This window comes from Peromyscus maniculatus, chromosome 4 (genome assembly GCF_049852395.1).
Source record: "Peromyscus maniculatus bairdii isolate BWxNUB_F1_BW_parent chromosome 4, HU_Pman_BW_mat_3.1, whole genome shotgun sequence".
In the NCBI taxonomy this organism is placed as follows: domain Eukaryota; kingdom Metazoa; phylum Chordata; class Mammalia; order Rodentia; family Cricetidae; genus Peromyscus; species Peromyscus maniculatus.
The window spans coordinates 91,729,993-91,750,983 of record NC_134855.1 but is presented as its reverse complement, the minus strand read 5'-3'; the positions used below and the strand labels follow the sequence as shown (position 1 = coordinate 91,750,983).

Below are 20,991 nucleotides of genomic sequence, written 5' to 3'. Positions count from 1 at the left end.
CTGTGGAGTATTTGGGGATGAGTGATTCATACTCTGGCACATAGTGGAAAAAGAAGTGCTCTTTCATAAGGCAGTGCCCACGTTCTGCCCTTGTAATGATCAAAATGGAAGCAGAAAATGAGGAGGACTATGATGAATGCTGTCTTACAAATAGAATAGCTTTGAAATGTTTTGATTAAAAATTAGAAAGCTCTCCTCCCTCAAGATTTGGAGCTTGGGTCCTTCATTATAACCCCATATGGAAACTGGATATTGGGGTTTGTCTCTAAAAACATGGGTAGAGTGGTGGTTACAAATGCTTGAGAAGGACAGCAAGCTCATCGTAGTATGGACTTCAAGTGTAGACTTAAGGCGTCTCCTGCTGTCATGGGCAGATTTTCAGGGCTAGTCAGCCATCGCTATTGACATCACAAAGTGACTCCTGCTTTGATGGCGGCTTCTGGGGCCTCTTCTTTGTCTCTAGAGCTTAGATGTTTGAGTCGTACAGACTCAAGGTTATACAGCAGCCTAACAGTTACAGCAGAACACTGTTCCTTGTAGTCCTCATTGCCTCTTCTGCCCCTTTGCATCTAATTTTGTAATTTTGCCCTTACAGATTGGAGTTATTTTTCAACCTTACTTACATTCAAACACTACAGAAAGGGAAAAAAAGCCATGATGATTCCAATCCTGTTAGCCATAACTTCACATTGGTGGCTTAATCTAGCTGTACATCTGTTTTTCAAAGATTCTAAGTAGACAGACTGTCAATTTTCATTTCTGTCATACAATGCCTGAGAAGAATAGATCTGAAAAGAAACAAAGACAAAGTGATACAGCATTCCATGTTGTGAGGTGTCCCACCTTAATGCTCCATTTCTTCCCGTGTCAGTGTTATTGGTGGAGCTGGGAAGCCAATGGGGAAGCTTTGCACTTTGACACCAGTCTCTTGGCTTTTGACATTCGCTTAGAAAGATTCCCTGTTGGCTGACTGGAACTATATGTTGAGCTGTCTTCTGTGAGTGGTATCTGTGGATAAAAGCACTCCTGTGCTTTGATGAGTCATTCTTGAGTTAACCTGTTTTGGGGCAGTGCCCTTAGGCTGTTTGGAATGACACTGATTGATAGCTGAAACTGATGGTAGAAATTTGGTGACTGTGATACAGATGAATTATATGCCAGCCATATTTTTGGTTATTTAATAAGAATTAAAAATAAGAATGGTGATGACCATCCAATTTTGGATCTGTAACATGACTTGGAAATCTTACTCAGTAATTAATTCATGACACAGAAGTTTCTAATTTTAATATAAAATGATCTTCCTTTTAATTACTGCTGTGAAATATTTAATATTAAAAACTGTAGGAAACACATAATTATGTTATAATCCAAATATATTATTGGTCACTTCTTTTATTTTTAATGTTTTTTTTTAATCTCCTCTCCTTAAAAAAGGATAAGAATTTGTCAATGAAAGACCCAAAACAATGTAATTCTAATACACAAAAATGCCTTTATGTTTTACTAGGTCTTCGCAAACACGATGTATGCTTCTTAATTACTGTGCGTCCCACAAAACCTTATGGTACTAAGTTTGACAGGAGGCGACCTTTTATTGAGCAAGTTGGCTTGGTGTATGTCAGAGGCTGTGAAATCCAGGGCATGCTGGATGACAAAGGACGAGTCATCGAAGATGGTATGGTGATCTATTGCATTTGAGAGAATATGTGTCTAGAATGATCCATTTCGGTGCTGGCTTTCTTGGTAAACAAAATTTTAGATGTTTTATTTAGTAAACATGAAAGGTTTGTGTGTGAGGTACTTACTTCACAGCTATATAGTAGGTCATGTCTGTGGTGATGGGGCACTAGCATGTGCTATGGTATGCCCTAGGTTCAGTCCCCAGCATGAAAAACAACAGGCTAACAAAAAAACTGTGTTAAATGTATTGAATTTTCCATTATTCTTTATAACTGTTCACAACTATTATGTGCAAATGAGTTGCCTTTTTTAAAGTTTCTTTATTTTATAATGGAAAGTATATGATTTTTAATACTTGCTAAGCAGGCCAGGTATGATAGCACACAACTGTGTTCCCTCTGGCCTCTACACAACATGAACTGTAAGAAATGATAGGAATTTTAAAAAAGAAGAATATACTTCTAACTTGGAATCTGAATTGTCTAAGTAGAGGGCAGTTTATTCGTGGGGGGTACTGGAGGTAAGTTTAGTGGTTTATCATTTCTATAAAAGAAATACTTTTAACTTACTTTGATAGTTTAAAGATACATATTTCATTTAACAAATTCTTTAAAAATATCTAGGACCTGAACCCAGACCCAATCTTAGAGGAGAGTCAAGGACATTTCGAGTGTTTTTGGATCCAAACCAGTATCAACAGGATATGACCAATACTATACAAAATGGAGCTGAAGATGTATATGACACTTTCAATGTCATAATGAGGAGGAAACCAAAGGAGAATAACTTTAAGGTAAGGTCGAGTCTGTAGCTAAACGTCCTTCTATCCTAATAATGTAATCCTAAAATAGAAACTCATGCATGCTGGGTAAAGGGGTTTAAAGACAATATGGACTCTTTAATTTTGTCAGCAGTCTTAAATTTATAGCATATTGATTAAATATGACATTTAAGGAAATCCATTTGCTAAGTCTGTTTTGGCTTTTGAAAAAATTGGAAATTAAAAATAAATCCAGGTTTTGCTCTGAAGGTCAGCTCCTTTTTTGCTTTTTCACGTTAGGTGCTCAATGTATGCCCAGAATGAGGAGGAAGACTATTCGTTCATTTACTGGGTCTTCTTTTTTAATTCAAAAGTAGATATAGTTCCAGATGTCTTTAGAAAACAGATGTGGGACATCACTGCTGAGTGATGCTGATACAATGTTTTGACATGATTCATTCATTAAGGACAGGGAGACACAGGGGCTTCTAGTTTTTGCTTTCGTAATTTAGAAGGAGAATTTTAGTAAAGAAAGATCTGAAAATACTTGTTCTGTGCTCACGGGTAAGTCACTAGGGGGGACTATGAGCGACAGTTGTTTTAACATTGGTAACTTTCAGTTTTTGCAGGGTGCCTTTCCTTCCTCTCTGCCTCAAGCAGCATTGCTTACACAGTCCTGTCACTCCCTTGCATTTCCATACTGTTGCTGTGTATAAGAAAATAAAGCTCTCAAACACAGACATTTATTCTCCATTTCTCCTTTTACTGAAGACAGATGCAGTGGGGGAATCCCTGACTTCCTTTCCTCTCACTCCACAAGCAGTTTGTCAGTACCGAGTGGCTGGCCTCCTCTGCTGATACCGTATGCAGACACCCTCATTTCACATCCCTGCTTCTGTTCCCCCACGCTCCTCCATACATTACTCTCTCCATAGCCTCTGTGCGCTTCTTTCAAAATGTGAGTTATTCTTGGGTGCCCCTGTCCTACATTTTTTAATGGTTTCTCATCACATTGAAGAGTTGTAATAACCCAAGACACTGTTGTTAGGTCATCATTTGCCCATGGCTTCCCTGTCATGTCCTCCATCCCCTTACTTACTTCACTGTAGCCACATTGGTCACACACCCTGTTCTTCACATAACCCAAGACTGCACAGCATCACTTTAGATGATTTTCCTCAGGTGTATTTACAGTCTGCCCTTCAATCCACACAGCAGCCCAGTTTAAGTTTAGTCACTTGAGTGAGGTCTGCTTCCAAGTTGTGCAGGACCCAGGACAGTCTCACATTTCCTTTCCAACAAGTGACTCGCAGTCACATGATTGAGATCTACAAAATATTTCTTTATTTGCCATTCTCTTCGTGTCTCTTGTGCGTCTGATGTCGTGGTTAGTTACATGGTGGTTAGTTACATGGGAGTTGTAGAGAAGAATAAACATGGTTGATACTTTAACTACCAGTCAAGAAGTAAGAAATATAATTACCATGAAAGGTTTGCAGGTGCCCAGTGTAATTTTTTTAAAAAGGGAATTAAAGGAGGCATTCAGGTCCTGATGTAAAGAGGAGGCCAGTGACCCTGCCTGTGTGGTATGTTGCTGTTTCCTTGTGAACTTGGCTAGGGTCCCTTACTTGTTTCTTTGCTTCATTTGCTTTCCAGTTAGTGCAGCCTGTTCTAATCTGGGTCTTCCGCTTCTTGCCTGGACCATTGGAATGGTCTCTTCATAATTCTGTTTATGTGTATTTCCTAAGTCTCTTGAACACTGATACTTTATATTCTGCTACTTAAAACGTTTCTGTAACTTTCCATTAATGATGAAATAAATTAGAAATTATTTGTTGCACTAAATTAAAATGGCACTTTTCTCCTTGAAGCTTTTCCTAATATCATGTCCATCTCCCCACCATCCATGTCTCATCTTCTTAGTACATTCCCTTTGTATTTTGTAGGATTCTTTACTAATTATTGTAGGTTGTCACATGCTGCTACTTCTTGTCATAGTCCATGTCTTCCTTCCTCTCTACTAGATTTAGAATTTCCTTAGATGGCAGAGCTCTCACCTTATTCATCAGTGTTCGTAATTCTGTTCATTGATCTGTCTGTCCATCACTCACCCATCCCATATTTAAACTGTGCTAGGTCCCTGAGTATAAAAAAAAAGTTGATTTTGTTACTGTGTTCTTTTTAATTAGGCCTTGCCTCCTAATTTCAATATTAGGATAAGTTATTTTATCAGAATGATTTTTTGAATGGTCTAAAAAATGTTCTTGACTCTGTTGATTCCTTTTGACAATATATATGCTAACTACCATAATAACCTTTTATTGTAGTTCCATTTCTTTTTGTTTTGTTTTTTTTTGATTGTTTATTTGGTTGGTTTTTTTCAAGATGAGCCTCTGCCTCCCAAGTGCTGGAATTAAAGACTTGCACCACCACTGCCAAGCTTAGTCCCAGTTCTTTAAATCTTCAATTTATGTGACATTTTTATCATTGTATTTGCTCTTTTATTTATTTCTCCCATGCTGATTTTATAAGTTGTGCTGCATTTTGCTGAAGAGCGATGTACTATCAAGAAAGAAAAACTCAAGTTTATAAGGCCCTGTTCTGTAATTTTTTTTTAATTGGGTTGACATAAATCTTATTTTCAGCATGCTCACTAGGAATCAAGTGGCAAACTCATTTATGTCATTCTGTCTAAACGAATTCTTAGTGGATAAACTGTTCTTGCTAACTTAGTTCTTTTGTTTAACTCAGTGTATGGTATCAGCTGAAAATATAGCTGTTGTTCAGTCTTGCCAAGCACCTGTCAGCAGAAAATAGCTTCTTGCCTTGAAACACATGGGCATTCCGGATTGGTGCCGTCAGCTCTGCATTCCAGTGAAGTGCAAATGTTCGAGATGTCAACTGACACGATGCTTTTCTGTCCTTTTACTGGCAGGCTGTGTTGGAGACTATTCGGAATCTGATGAATACCGACTGCGTGGTACCGGACTGGCTGCATGACATCATTTTAGGTTATGGGGACCCAAGTAGTGCCCATTATTCAAAAATGCCCAATCAGATTGCTACCCTGGATTTCAATGATACCTTTCTCTCCATTGAACATTTAAAAGCCAGCTTTCCTGGTCATAATGTCAAAGTGACTGTGAATGACCCAGCCCTACAAATACCCCCTTTCAGGTAATGTCAGAATGGATGTGCTCTTGGCAGCCATTCTGTAGTCCATCTGTGCTAGCATCAGCACTGTTGGCTAAGTGAGTTTTGAGCATTGTGTCTGGATTTCATTTTGGCCGTCCTTACATTTGCTGTAATAATCACTGGGATAAGACTATTATATTTGAATCTATTCCTGACTCTTAGTACAGAGCTATTTTAAGACTGCATTAAAAGTAGCTTCATGTCTCAAAAGAGATCAGTAAGTGTCTGTGATTTGGAAAGAACTATATAAATATAGTAGCTGACTAAAGAACTATGCCTGTACATCTCACACAAAGTCTAGTGTGTTTCTTATCCACTACCATACAGGCATGTGATGTTGAACTTCATTTTGATTCTAGGAAGATAAAATTTTCTTTTAACTCTGCCTGCCATTTACAGATACTAAATACAGGTTGAGTATCCTTTATTTAAAATGTTTGGGACAGGAAATAGTTTAGGTTTGGGACTTTTTTAGATTTTGAAATTATTTCCATAGACATCACCAGTTGGACATTTCTAATCTGAAAGTCCAAAAGCCAAATGTTCAAAAATTCAAAACTTTTTGAGGATTGTCAGAGTACCCCAAGTATTTAAGACTTTGGAGCATTTTCAATTTTGTGTTTTCAAATCAGGCATATTCAATATGTATTCAAAACAGAGTTAGTATGTTAATGTCAAATAGCTCTTGAGTGGGAATAGAATGATGTGCTTGGAGCCATTGGCTGCTGCTGGAGTTTGTTCATAAATATCAGAGACTGTGCATAGAGTTCAGATCTTGCTTCTTTAGCTGGAAACTAGAGCACACAACTTCCACATACCTATTAAATATAAATACAATAATTCAGCATACTTACAACATATCTTTCATAATACCCATACCTTGTCTTCTTCCTTTTGTCCTTAACTTCTGTTAAATACAAAGACATTACACTCGTCCCCCAATATTTTTTAGCTATTTATTCTCATGATTCTTGCTATATATCATAGATTCTGTTAGGAACAATCTGTGTCCCTCCTGATTTCTGCATCTCTAGGTCCTTCAGTCTTTTTTTTTTTTTTTTTTTTTGGTTTTTCGAGACAGGGTTTCTCTGTGTAGCTTTGCGCCTTTCCTGGAGCTCACTTGGTAGCCCAGGCTGGCCTCGAACTCACAGAGATCCGCCTGGCTCTGCCTCCCGAGTGCTGGGATTAAAGGCGTGCGCCACCACCGCCCGGCCAAGGTCCTTCAGTCTTGATGGTGCTACATTTCCTGCTTCTCTCTTGAACTGTCAGATGCCGTTTGCTAGCTAGAGCCATTCACTCCTTCACTGGAGAAGTGAGTGTGGTGGTATTGTGTTCACCAAAATATTGTGTACCTTAATAAACTTACCTGGGGTCAGAGAACAGACAAGCTACTAGTTAGTCAGTGATAGCACACGCCTTTAATCCTAGCATTCCAGAGATAGAAATCCCTCTGGATCTCTGTGAGTTCAAGGCCACATTGGAAATAGCCAAGCATGGTGACACATGCCTTTAATCCCAGAAAGCCAGCCTTTAATCCCAGGGAGTGGTAGTAGAAAGCAGGAAGATATATAAGGCGGGAGGACCAGAAACTAGAAGCTTTTGGCTGGTTAAGATTTTGGCTGGTTAAGCATTCAGGCTTTTGAGCAGTAATTCAGCTGAGACCCATTCCGGATGAGGACTCAGAGGCCTCCAGTCTGAGGAAACAAGACCAGCTGAGGATCCGGCGAGGTGAGATAGCTGTGGCTTGTTCTGTCTCTCTGATCTACCAGCATGGACCCCAATAACTGGCCTCGGGTTTGATTTTATTAATAAGAACTTTTAAGAATCCTGCTACAAGTGAGTGTTTCTTCTTACTAGTAAGGTGACTTCTTTTCCAAAGGTTCCATGGCAACCTTTGGCTCTGTCTGTACTTTAAGAATGGGAAAGAAGATTGGGAAAAGTACACATAGAGGATCACTTTTTTTATTTAATTTTTAGAAATTCATTGAAAGCATGGGCTTCTAACTCCAAACTAAGAACCTCTGGCCTAAAGCCTGGTGTTCCAGAGATGCTGCAAGACTCCAGTCTGTCCTTCCCTTTTTCTGTTGTAGTCTGTATTCTGGCAGTGTTTGGCTGTTTTTATTTGGCCTCCACTTGTACTTCTTTTTTTCTGGGAAATCTTTCCTTTCTGGCTGTGTCTCTGAGAGTCTCTGTTCTTTAAAACCAGTCTCCTTAAGTCTTTGAATACATGAACACCAATGAAGCACTTTATAGTGCATATCACAAATATTTAATGTTTCTTTGATTCGTCCATTAAGTGGATGACTTTTCCCCCAAACAGAAGACTTAACACCCATTTTAATAATTATAAATCTGCCTTTATTTCAAAGTTTATGTAGAAATAAATCACAAATCTTTCTTATACATCTTTTTATTCTCCATACAATCTCATGCACGAGATAGTAGTTATTTTTTTTTAATTGACAATACATTTTTTTCATATAATGTATTCTGATCACAGTTCTCTCATCTCCTCCCCTGCCACCGGATGTTTCCTGTCTTTCTGCCTGGTCCCAAATAAACACACAGAGGCTTATATGAATTGTATATGTTCAGCCTTCCTAGAATAAGCTCAGGCTTATTACTAGCTAACTCTTACATTTAACCCATATTTTTGTTTTGCCACATGGCTCATGACTTGTTATCTCATTTTCTATATGTCCTGCTTGCCCAGCATCTGGCTTGCATCTCCCCCAACTCTCCTGACTCTGTCCTTCTTCCTCCCATCATTCTCTCTGCATCAGGCTGTCTTGCACAATCTCTTCTTGCCTTGCTATTGGCCAGTCAGTTTTTTATTAACAGTGAGCATAATCCACAGCATTTCCCCTTTTTTGTCTAATTACAAAGGAAGGTTTTAACCTTAATATAGTAAAACTATATACAACAAAAACAGTTAAGTAAGAATTATGGTAACAATATCCAATCTATTTGCATTTGGCAAAATTAGAGAAAATAATTATCTGTCTTAATGAGTCTAAAACTTTGTATCTAATTTACTTTCTATTATAACTAAGGAAAACTATAATTATAACTATTTAGTCTTCAACTCCATCAAAGACTCCAGAAGGGTGAAATGTTACCTAATGACAAGGACATCAGGCTGCCTGGACAGTCACCCAAAGTTCCTCTATAATATTGGGGCATCCAACTCTGGTCTACAGACCTAGCTTATCTGACAGACTTTCCTGTGAAGCCAGGAATTTTGAAGGACTGTCCTACCTTGTCTTGGCAAAGTTCAGCAGAACTTCCCCATCTCCCTACCCTCCAACTCCATGTCTTCTTTCTTTCTCTTTAGAAAACAAACAGGCCAAGGTAGAGGGGGTAGGGGTGGAGGTAGGGGTGGATTAAACAAAAACAAAGAAAAATCATGAAAAAACACATGTGTAGACACACACACCATAAAAACACAAAATTGGAACCATAATATATGAACAAAAGACCAGTAAGATTTTTTTTTTAAAAAAAAGCCCAAATAAAGCATTATGAGGGAAAAAAAAAAATCTCCAGAAATACCATTGAATTCATTTTGTGGGAGCCATCTACTGCTGGGCTTGGGGACTACTCTAAAGTGAGTTTGTGTAGCCAGTGGGACTCCATTGCAGAAAACTAATATTTCCTATTCAGGTAGTTGATAGCTTCTAGATTAAGGATGGGGGTGGGGTGGCGTGTCCATTCCCATCTCAGCTTGGATCATTTCTTATCTTAAAAATGAATGGGGGTTTTGCTCTTGTAGAATAACTTTCCCAGTAAGAAGTGGAAAAGGGAAGAAGAGGAAAGATGCCGATGGGGAGGAAGACGACACCGAAGAAGCAAAGACCTTAATTGTAGAACCTCATGTTATTCCTAACAGAGGCCCTTATCCTTACAACCAACCCAAACGGTAATTTGACTGCCCACCCTAGTTACAAGCTTGTTTTTAAATTCTCTTAGTCTTTTAAAGCATTTGGGATACTTTTGTTTCAAACCTTAGGATTTTTTCCCTTTGGTTCTGTCAATTGTCTGAGTCGCTGAGAAATTTTAGCTAATTCTGTGGTTGCATTTCCAAAGCAAATGTTTTCTGGCACTGTGAAAAGTCAGCATTGCACAACTACTGGCTTGTGAACGTAGAGTTGTGTAGTAGTGGTCTTCATGGGTGTGTCATGGGACTGCAGGGGCAGTGCATTTGGGAACTAGAACTTCTGCTGGCCAGATGAGGCCTAGAATAAGCTAAGTGTATTGGAAATAACTGCTCTGTCCGTAAGAATTATTCTCTGAATGTCAGGGAATAAGAACAAGTAGATGTTTTAACCCTCTCTGTTCATGGCTATCTGAGTCTTCACTAAATATCATTGCATTTCTAACCAACTTGTATTTGCTCATCTATTTGCAGTAATACAATTCAGTTCACTCATACACAGATAGAGGCCATCCGGGCTGGGATGCAGCCTGGACTGACTATGGTAAGCAAAACTGATTGACTTTTGAGTGTTTTTAAGTAACTGCAGCATTGTATGCATGAGATGTTGCTGCTCATCTCAGTGTTCATAGATACATGTGTTAGAATATGGCATCTCCGTTATATCACCTACCCTCCTTTTGCTGTTAACCACAAAAGTATTTGCAACAGATTTTTGGTCATCAAAGCCTATAATGTTTACTTTCTGGCTTTTTAGAGAAAGATCTGCATTGGTTAAATTTCCAGTATGTGCAACTTTTTCTCTTAGCTCTCAGTTGTTGCCGTTTAGTCTAAATCTGATATAGTCCAAGAGTATGCATTTATGTGATATTTCTTTTTCATCATTTCACTTTTGCTTGTTTGGTTTTTGGTTTTTGGTTTTGTTTTGTTTGAAGTGAGTTTTTTCTGAACAGAATTTTTGGGATTTAAAAGTGTTAGCCATCAATCAAACACTTCTTTCTGTATATATTTTTCTCTCTTTGGAGGTCAGTGACATGAAATTGTACTTTTTTGAGTTCTTTCATAGATGTATGAGTTTCTGAGGTTGGGTTCCTCTATCCTGCCTATTACGTTATTCAGTCCACCCAGTGAAGTTCCTTTTTCTTTTTTTCTACATTTTTTAATTCCTGTTTTCTAGTAATGTAGTAACTTAGTGTTTGATATGTGTTCATCATTTTTTTTAGGTTGTGGGCCCACCTGGTACAGGAAAAACAGATGTTGCAGTCCAGATCATATCCAACATATACCACAATTTTCCAGAACAGAGAACTTTAATCGTTACTCATTCGAATCAGGTAATTGACTGTCTTTGTATCTGTATCTGTCTCTCTGTGTATGTATATATGCACATGTTCATACTCAGGACTTTTTATTTTGAGATTGAAAGCATTGACTAACCCTATTGGTAGTATGTATTTCTCTTTACTTAATAGAATGTGTTTTTCAGTGCAGAGATCAGCCTGAGTATAAATGCCTGTGAAGGCATTTATGTGTGTGAATCTATTCCATAAAGGATTCTTGTGTGCTGTGTTAATGCTTCTAAGGGTGTCAGAACAGTGAGGAATAAGTATTCTTCATTAGCTCTGGCATAAATGTGACCAGCAGCTCCCCAGAGCACCCCCCTTGGTGAAATGACTTTCCCCTAAACCTGGAGGAACTTATTCTCAGCGTCTGCCAGTGCCTGCAGTTGATGCATCTTTGGAAATTTTGAATTGTCAGTCATTCTGTTGTTTGCTTAATTTGCATTTTTATTTATTTTTAGTAATAAATCTGGCATGCTTTAACAATAGTTTTGGAATTTATAAATAGTGGGTAGTTTGTACAATATGCCAAGTTTTTGTTAACTTATTCATTTGGGAAGAAGGAGTTAATTAGTTCTCCACCTGAATAAATGCAATAAAACAAAGTTCTAGGACTTTTTTTCTTTCTATTTAATAAAGTTTAGTATATAATTATGTGTTTAGTAAGCTCTTAAGGTGCACAAACAGTAAGTCATACCTTATCTCACAGCATTTCTGACTAAGTTCTGTCTCATGCCTTGTTGGGACTTGTTACAGTGCATGCTATTTAGGATGGGCTTATGTAGCAGTCCTAGAGAAGGTCTGTTGCAGAGATACCAAAGAAGCCCTTGTTACTAAGGCTTTGTTGTTCTTTGAAATGCAGATTCCCTGGTGTCTGTCAAAGAGCTGATTTTCTAAGCACTTCTCCAGTATCTTTCTATCTCAGAAGGAAATCTTGAAGTTTTTCTGAATTTACAGCATATAATTTTTCTGTCTCAATTCTTAGTACAGATAACAAATAATACTATGCAGTCCAATTGTTTGAGTTCTGAGTTTTGAATAGTATGAAAAGCTAGATAGTGGGAATTTGAAATTTAAAAAAAAGTAATGACTTCCATCCTTAAATCTGCTAGAATTTTGGCAGCAAAGGATACATGTAGCCTGAATATGTATGTTAGCTTGAGGGGCAGGGTTGGACTAGTGATAGGTGAGGGTGGGTGCTGACCAGTGGCTAATACTGTAAATGATGTCTATGTTTAGTGTATCTTCCCAAATTATCAGACTTCTACCTTTCTGCAAAATTTTTTGCCTTTCTACAAAACTTTTCCCTAACCCACAGAGGTTGGAGAATAAATATTAATATTTGAGAGAACCCTTAATATAAACATTTCAGAGGTAGAGAGAAGTGAGTTCTGAATGGTTTCCATCGGAGCAGTTTATGGCAGCAAGTGCCCTCTGATCATTGCATAGAGAAAATTGGGCTTTGGGCCTGAGAGGTGAATGATGCACTTTCTCTTTCTCTGGCACCCTTGGTGAAGCTACCCTCACACACACACACATCTCACTGCCCTTTTTCAGCAACGCTGCATTCTCTTTTATAAATTAGACATAGAGATTTTAGATGTAGGTGGTTTTTATAATTTCCAGGCACTCATTTAGCCAAGTCTATATAATGCAAATATAAGAATCAGTATTAAATATAATCTTGTCACAGTTTATAAATGGCCTATATTAAACCTACTTTCTTCAATTTTAATTTTGATTCTTATATAACTGGACATTACTGTATGGTTTTAGAAACTAGTTTTTGTTCTATTTCAAAGACCTTAATAAGTCTTTTAAACTCACTGTCATCCATTTGCCTTGCTGACCAGGCTCTAAACCAGTTGTTTGAAAAAATCATGGCTTTAGACATAGATGAACGCCACCTCCTGCGTCTGGGTCATGGAGAAGAAGAGCTAGAGACAGAGAAAGATTTTAGCAGGTAAGAGAATGGAGTGAATGTTTAAACATGCACAAAAGAATTTTTAACCTTTTCCTCCTTATTAGAAAAAAATACCAAGAAAAGAGATGTGTAACCAAACTTAATTCAGAAGGTTCTGGTGTCACCTCATTAATCTGTATGTTGACCTGAAAGTGCAGGCACCGTGCACTTTAGATCCACTATTTAGTATTACTTATTATAAGAGAAATAAAGTTGTGTAAATCTAACTTTTTCTACAGTAGTGGTTTGTTTCTTCAAATTATAATAACTCATTTCACTTATATAGAAATTCAGATAAAAAGCTCAATTAATAGGTGTACATATGTCATGTATCTTTTGTTTGATGAATATGACCATTGACCTAAAGTGGTAACAGACATCAGAAGAATGTTATACTACTGTGTTGTATCTATTCAGATTCACTTATTACAGAGTTCACCAAATACTTAGCTTAAAAGTTAGTGTGTTACACAGAAAGAACAGCACGGTATAGGCCGATGAGGCCCTAGATTCTTGGGTTGGATCAGCTGGTGATACTTGTGAAATCTTTCCATAGGTGTTTCCTCATGTCAAGGCCATTTTTAAAACTAGAGTAGGAGGAGTTCAGATGGTGTGTAAGGTGATTCCCACCTGCAGATGAAGCCTGGCGGCCTGAGTTAGATCCCTGGGTTCCACATGATGGTAGAAGGAGAACCAACTCCATAGAGTTGCCCTTTGCCTTGCATACGTGTGCATGCACACAAAAATAGTAATAGTACTAAGTTTAAACATCAAAATGAGTTTAACGCTAAAGCTCGTTGTTCAGAGGTCAGTGAATATTAAGAGAATGCTTAAAATTGCAGTCCAATGGAATTTATCATTTTAAACCATTCCTTTTTTCTTTTTTTTTTTTTTTTTTTTTTTTTTTTTTTTTTTTTTTTTTTTGCTGTGACCAAAAATTTTAAACTATAGATAAGCAAACAAAAAAAAAAGTTACATATCATATCCACATATCCGTGTAAATTTTTTTCCAGCTTTTCATTCTTAAGAGCACACATCCTGTTTTGCTTGGTGTAATGATGGGAGCCTATGACCCCATGACTGGGGAGGCATAGAAAGAGGAGACTAGCCAGGCAGTGGTGGTACTCGCCTTTAATCCCAGCACTCAGGAGGCAGAGCCAGGCAGATCTCTGTGAGTTCAAGGCCAGCCTGGTCTACAGAGCGAGCTCCAGGACAGGAACCAAAACAACACAGAGAAACCCTGTCTCAAAAAACAAAAACAAACAAACAAAAAAAAAACACGAGAAAGAGGAGACGAGATTTCTGCCCACACAGGCTAAAACACAGTTGAGGGAGAAAGAGAGGAGAAGAAAGGAAAGGGAAATATAAATATAGACAAGTTTCTGTTTCTTGCTGCTTCAGGTAAGCCTCTGCACTGGAAGACCTAGGAATTCAGAAATAGACTCTTCCTTTGTCAAGCCTGCCACACGATCCATAGCACTGATCAGACTGCTTACTCATGTTCAGACACTGAAGTGTTGTGAAAAGAGTGTGTATAGACTTGGCCTAACTCTGTTTCCACTAGGTTTTATTCCCATATATCTTTGGACAAGGTACTCCCAAACTTCTGTTCTCACTCACTCAACTAGATTTGAGTGCCAGACTATACGCTAGAAAATACAGATAATCTAGAATACATTTTTAAATTGCTTTTCAAAGTCTCTGAAGCATTCTGCTTTTAGGATAGTTGAGCTGTTCAAAGGCCCCAGTCTGTCCACTCTGTCCTAGCCTATTAGTCTGCTCCAGAATGCACTATAACATATGTGGAAGTTTTGTAGAGGTACAAAAAATGATAGCTTGCTTGATTGATTTGTTTCTCCACCCAGACTGTTAACGTGTTTGCATATAAGTACTGGACCTTCGGCTATACTTTAAATAACCCCCTTCTGGTGTGGACCAAGATAAACCACTCATAGTTTAATTTATCCACCATTCATAATTAAATATAAGTTAAATTGGCCTTTCATTTCTTTCTTTCTCTCTGATCATTTGTAGTTTCTGTAATGGTTTCTTGAATTCTGTTGACCAATTTCATCAGTCTTCATTACAGTTTTGCCTTCTTACCTGTCTGATAATTCTAGGTATGGAAGAGTTAATTATGTCCTGGCTCGAAGGATAGAGCTTTTAGAAGAAGTCAAACGATTACAGAAGAGTCTGGGGGTTCCGGGAGATGCTTCATATACCTGTGAAACTGCAGGCTATTTCTTCTTATACCAGGTAGGACCTAAGGGCTGGACTTGGTAGTTATTGTCTCAAGTAGAAAGTGCTCTGAGTTCTAGAGACTTCTTTTGAAATGTTGTTGTTGTTGTTTTAATACTTTAAAATATATGGCATTTCCAAAACTATTAGGAACACTCTGTGTTTTTATTATTACTTCTTTTTTTTTTTTTTTTTTTTAAGCATTTGCTTGTTTATTTTGTGTGTGCAGAGGACAGTTTTGTGGAGTTGGTTCTCTCCTCTCACATTGTGGACTCCAGAGATCAAGCTCAGATTGTAGGCTTAGTAACAAGCACTTTTACCCTGAATCATCTCACCTGTGTTTTCAAATTTTATGGTTCAGTTTTCTTTATAAGCAACTCTGAATTAAAGCTGATAGTGCTACATTTGAACTCATTTTCCCTCTGTTTTGCTATTCTCATTTTCTCTACCTCACTAAATAATGTAACTAAATATTCTACCTACCCAGTTCATAGCAAAGTATAAAAGTACAAAAGACATAATCTCATTATGTCTTTTATTAGCTAGCAAGGGAAAGCATATTGTTCTTTCTAATACCCAGAAATAAAGTATCTCTTAGACTAATTGATTTCAATTTAAGGCTGTGATTTTGTTAAGATTAATTTTCTGAGCAGGAAAACCATTGAGAAATAGGAAACCACATAAATGAATAAACAGTAAGTCATTTCCATTACTAATAATTCCAAGTGAATTAAGACATAATCAAATAGTGCCGGTTTTATGTTTCTTGTTCTCATTGTAGTATGCTGTTTGTATATTTTAGAAACATTATAACATTGAAATTTTTATAAATGTGAGAGAATGGTCTTAATCTCACTAGTGGCTGCACAAAACACTTGAGTGCATTCAAAATGAGATTTTATGGGTTTTGTGAAACAAACAAGACATACACTGTCTTGCAAAGTAGTCTACTTTAGATTCAGACTGTTGAGTTCATTTTCACTGGATTCATTTTCTTTACTTAATGCATAATCTAGCCGGCAAAGTACAATGCGGGTTTTTCCTACAGGTGATGTCACGTTGGGAAGAATACATCAGTAGAGTTAAAAACACAGGGAGCAGCTCACCAGACGCTGCAGAAGTCGCCACATACTTCCCATTCCATGAGTACTTTGCCAACGCTCCTCAGCCCATCTTTAAAGGCAGATCTTATGAAGAAGACATGGAAGTTGCTGAAGGGTGCTTCAGGCATATTAAGAAAATTTTCACTCAGCTTGAAGTAAGGTTTCTCAACTTGTTTTAATGCTCTTCTAAAAGTTTGTGGTTTATCTCTTTAATGAGGTAAATTAAGTAGTCAGATATTGCAAACCAAATTGTTAATTTAAGCAAAAGTTTTTTTTAAATATTTACTGTGTGTGTATGTGTGTGTGTGAGAGAGAGATTGCTATGTAGGCCCTGGCTGGCATGGAACTTTCTACATAAATATACCCAGGTTAGCCTAAACTCACAGAAATTTTCCTGCCTTTGCCTTCCAAGTCCTGACATGCACCTTCACACTGAGCCAGGTAGAGTTTTAGTTAAGAAATAAGCAAGAGTTAAATGAGTTATATCCCTTTTATTCTACTAGTATTTAAGAAAGTAGTGTTTCCATTAGAATTTAGTTTTCTTTTTCATCTCAAATTCACTATGTAGCTGAAGATTACCTAAGTTTCTGATTCTCCTCTATCTCTTGAGTAGTGGAATTGCAGATGTGCACCACCACACCTAATTCATACAGCGAACAGACTTTGTACACAGTTGGCCAGCGCTCTGCCAGCCGAGCTACTGATACCACAGCCCTCCATCAGGAAACTTAACAGTAGTAGTCCTTCGAATGGAATTTGAGACACGCCATTTATTAGTTCCTCGTGCCTCTTGATCAGCAGACACAAAATGAAGTGCCTGTATTAGCCAGGATGCTTTATCCTGATGTGAAAGTGAAGTAAGGACCATCATTACACACAGGAGACAGAGAAGACTGGGACCTGGGAGCCAGCTGTATCCCCTTTTTGGGGGAGCTCTATGACAAACACTCCTTGCAGTGGTCTTTTAAGCAGTCATCTTCAAGCTTGTTTCCTTAGTAAGAACATCTAGAAGGTGTAACTCCAAGTACAAAGAAGAGGGACTTTGTGTCTTCTGTCTTCTAAATATGCTTCCACCCCGTTTCCTATTATCTGGCACATAGTTGGTATTTAGTAAATATTGATACTTGTGAATAGGTAGATGGAGATATAGGATAATAACAATTTACACCTGAAAATTAGAGTGCTATTACATAAACACAACATCATAGAATAAAAATATATTCACTACATAGTAGCAGCTGCCTTCTTGAGGGAGTGCAGAGAAGGGTGTACAGAACACCTCACCTGAATCAGTAATGCTGAAATTATTTGAGAAACTATTTAAAAAAATTGAATTCTAAGTGTGTAATGTTGAAGTCTGGTGAAACCTGGTCCTGTTGTACCTGTCCATCCTCTGCCACAGCTGAGCTTCGGACTGATCCTTGCAGATTGAATGACCCTGCATTCTATGTCAGCTGCCTTTTGAATAGATTCAGCCATATCCTGAGAGAGGTGGTAGGAGTTGAGAAGAGACAGTCCAGAGTTTCTGGCCTCAGTTCCCTCTGGGTTTGACAGTTCCAACTGGTGGGGTAGCCCAAGCCACTGGGCTCTGACAACACCACTGTAGCTTGAATTTTTTCGCCTTGCCCACAGTCAGGACAAATCTCTGTCACCCGCCAGTCCCACAGCCGCTCAGACCCAACCAAATAAACACAGACACTTATATTGCTTGCAAACTGTATGGCCGTGGCAGGCCTCTTGCCAACTGTCCTTATCTTGCTAACTGTGCTTTTATCTTAAATTGATCCATTTCCATACATCTATACCTTGCCATGTGGCTGGTGGCTTACTGGCGTCTTCACATGCTGCTGGTCATGGCAGCGGCTGCAGCCTCTCTGGTCATGGCGGCGGCTGCAGCCTCTCTGGTCATTGCGGCGGCTGCAGCGTCTCTGGTCATTGCGGCGGCTGCAGCGTCTCCTTCTGCCTTTCTGTCCTTTTATCCTGCCTAGCCACGGCCGATCAGGTTTTATTTATTAACCAATCAGAGCAACTTGACATACAGACCATCCCCCAGCACAGCCAAGTGCAGACCATCTCAAACACCTGCACTCAGGCCCATGGTCCTAATCATCCTCTATACGGACCTGCTGGGTAACACCACAAGGAACCTGAGAATGGGCTCCCACAGGACATACAGAACATCCCACAGCACACCACTTCTCCTTTTATCCTTCCTAATCCAGGAGTGACAGTGACTTCCCTGCTGCTGCCAATCTCTAGGTTAATTCACCCCCTGGCTGGCTTCTTAGTCTTTTGTCACCTGTGTAACCAGCTGTTTGCTATTTGGTGGGAATATATGAGATAGTTTTTCTTTTCGTAGAGGGACTTTGAATAATACAGGTACACTGGTAATTGATATTTACCAGTGCTCTTTTTTATAATGTAAATAGTTTATATGCAAAAAGGTCCAAGTTATAGCTTGAATATCAACTCTTACTTGAACTCAAACAGCGTCCAAATAACAAAAGGAATTATAACTCATTAGGCTTATTATTTTATTTTGGTTTATTAGGCTTGGTTTATAATATATTTATGTATTATATTAGTAACATCTCAAGAACTGTCTGATTAGGTGGGTTGTGGTTGTATACACATGAACTATTGTCCTAAAATTGTCTCTTGCTGGTGCTCACTCCATAGGAATTCAGAGCCTCAGAACTGCTTCGCAGTGGGCTGGACAGATCTAAATACCTTTTGGTGAAGGAAGCCAAAATCATTGCTATGACCTGTACTCATGCTGCCTTGAAACGACATGACTTGGTGAAGTTGGGTTTCAAGGTAAAGACTTCCATCCTAGCTCATCTTCTCATTGGGTCTTTGCTCCCTCACTCTTTTCTTTTTGTGATGATCTAGACTCCTTTCTTTGGGGATTTGTTCACTTATAAAAGGTCTCATTTGTATTGTTTTAAAGCTCTTTTTTAAAAGTATGTGGTAATATAACATTTATATGATTAATGAAGCTAAATCTAACTTAATATTTGAGTAATTTGTCTACCAATTAGCATCAATCATTTGACTGTCTAACCAGGTTATCATAGTTAAGCTTTCAGTTTTGTTTTTTTTGTTTTTGTTTTTTTTTTTTTTTGGTTTTTCGAGACAGGGTTTCTCTGTGTAGCTTTGCGCCTTTCCTGGAACTCACTTGGTAGCCCAGGCTGGCCTCGAACTCACAAAGATCTGCCTGGCTCTGCCTCCCGAGTGCTGGGATTAAAGGCGTGCGCCACCACCGCCTGGCCATAAGCTTTCAGTTTTACTGAGTATCACTTATTTTAAAAAAAAAAAAAAAATATATATATATATATATATATATATATATATTTAAACAGATTTGAAAGCTATGAAAGTAGTATTTCAAAAATCCTTTTCACCAGAGACATTTATCTACAAACATTATTCACATAGTAAACATGCATCCAGTCCCCATTGTCTGTTCAGAGTAGAATGATTTCATTCATACTGTCAGGTGAGATATTAAAATAACTTACTGTATGATAAATATGAAGAGGATGTGGTGTTTATGATACAGTTAAAGTAGAACATAACAACTGAGTAATAAATTTGAATTTTCAGAGTTTTTGTCACTGTTAGCAGTACTAACCAAAACTCTCACTTGAATACGCATCTGCAAACCTTCACCCTCTGAGGTTAAGGACGATTGAAGAATAGTCAGGCTGTGAACTTGATTGCATAGTTTATACATTGCTGTTTTAATATGTAATTACTAAGGCTTTTTGACCATTGTTAGACTTATGGTGGTAACTGCTTGGATTTTCAGCTACCATTTGACAAGATTTTCTTTTTCAGTATGACAACATTTTAATGGAAGAGGCTGCTCAGATTCTGGAGATAGAAACCTTTATACCTCTTCTTCTACAGGTAAGAAATAAAGGTCCAAGACAGATTTTTAGGAATTCATGGGCATTGGAAAGCTGTACTTAGGACGCTGATTGTCATGGTTCCATACTCTCCCTGATTTCACTTTGTTGTTCTATTTTCATCCTGTAAACTCTCCCTTTAATCTACTCCTGGCTTTTTATTCCCTTTGAGAGACTTTTTAAACATCCATGGTGTAAGCCAGGCATGGTGGCTCACACCTTTAACCCCAGCACTTGGGAGATAGAGGCAGACAGATCTCTGAGTTTGAGGCCAACCTGGCCTACATAGTGAATTCCAAGAGAGTAAAAAAACCAATAAAAATAAAAAATATCCATGGTGTATGTATGTGTAACAACATAGTTTTTAAAAGACGAATTTTAATCAAGAAAATTATATTATTATGTAATTTGGAGGGAATATTAGTTACTTATCTTTTCTTTTGTTAGAATTGTTTCTATGGTTGTTTCTGGTGTTTTCTGGATACATTGCTTTTCTTAATTGTATGCCTAAATTTAAAACCAACTAGTATTATTTTAAAAATGTTTCTTGTTATACATTATTCTTTATTATTGAAGTGTTAAAACAAAATGTGTAATTACCAGCATAAGACTATAGAGACCGCTTAATTTACAGATAAATTTAGTTATCAAAATTGCTTTTATAAGCTATCATATAAAACTTAATGTTTATTATATCCAATGGAGGACATATTTCCAGGAACAGGAGGACATGTGGAGTAAGAAATTGAAGTTAGTAGTATACAAAGCTATTAATAATATGGTTTTTACTCTTAATGTTTTCAAAACTTCTTGGCTTACTTTTGATACTGGGTGTTCACTTTGACATCTTTCCACTTCTGTTTC

General features: G+C 37.9%; 1 protein-coding gene across 1 annotated transcript in view; it reads left to right on the top strand.

Annotated features, from left to right (window-relative positions):
- Aqr (aquarius intron-binding spliceosomal factor) overlaps positions 1-20,991 on the top strand; it is a 79,968-nt gene that overhangs the window by 45,564 nt on the left and 13,413 nt on the right. Inside the window, exons 18-28 of the mRNA XM_042275915.2 lie at positions 1,511-1,678; positions 2,307-2,476; positions 5,379-5,620; positions 9,411-9,557; positions 10,047-10,116; positions 10,796-10,906; positions 12,766-12,875; positions 14,996-15,131; positions 16,162-16,371; positions 18,896-19,033; positions 20,057-20,128. Of these exons, the coding sequence (XP_042131849.2) occupies positions 1,511-1,678; positions 2,307-2,476; positions 5,379-5,620; positions 9,411-9,557; positions 10,047-10,116; positions 10,796-10,906; positions 12,766-12,875; positions 14,996-15,131; positions 16,162-16,371; positions 18,896-19,033; positions 20,057-20,128 (1,574 nt within the window). The remainder of the gene's footprint in view (positions 1-1,510; positions 1,679-2,306; positions 2,477-5,378; positions 5,621-9,410; positions 9,558-10,046; positions 10,117-10,795; positions 10,907-12,765; positions 12,876-14,995; positions 15,132-16,161; positions 16,372-18,895; positions 19,034-20,056; positions 20,129-20,991) is intronic.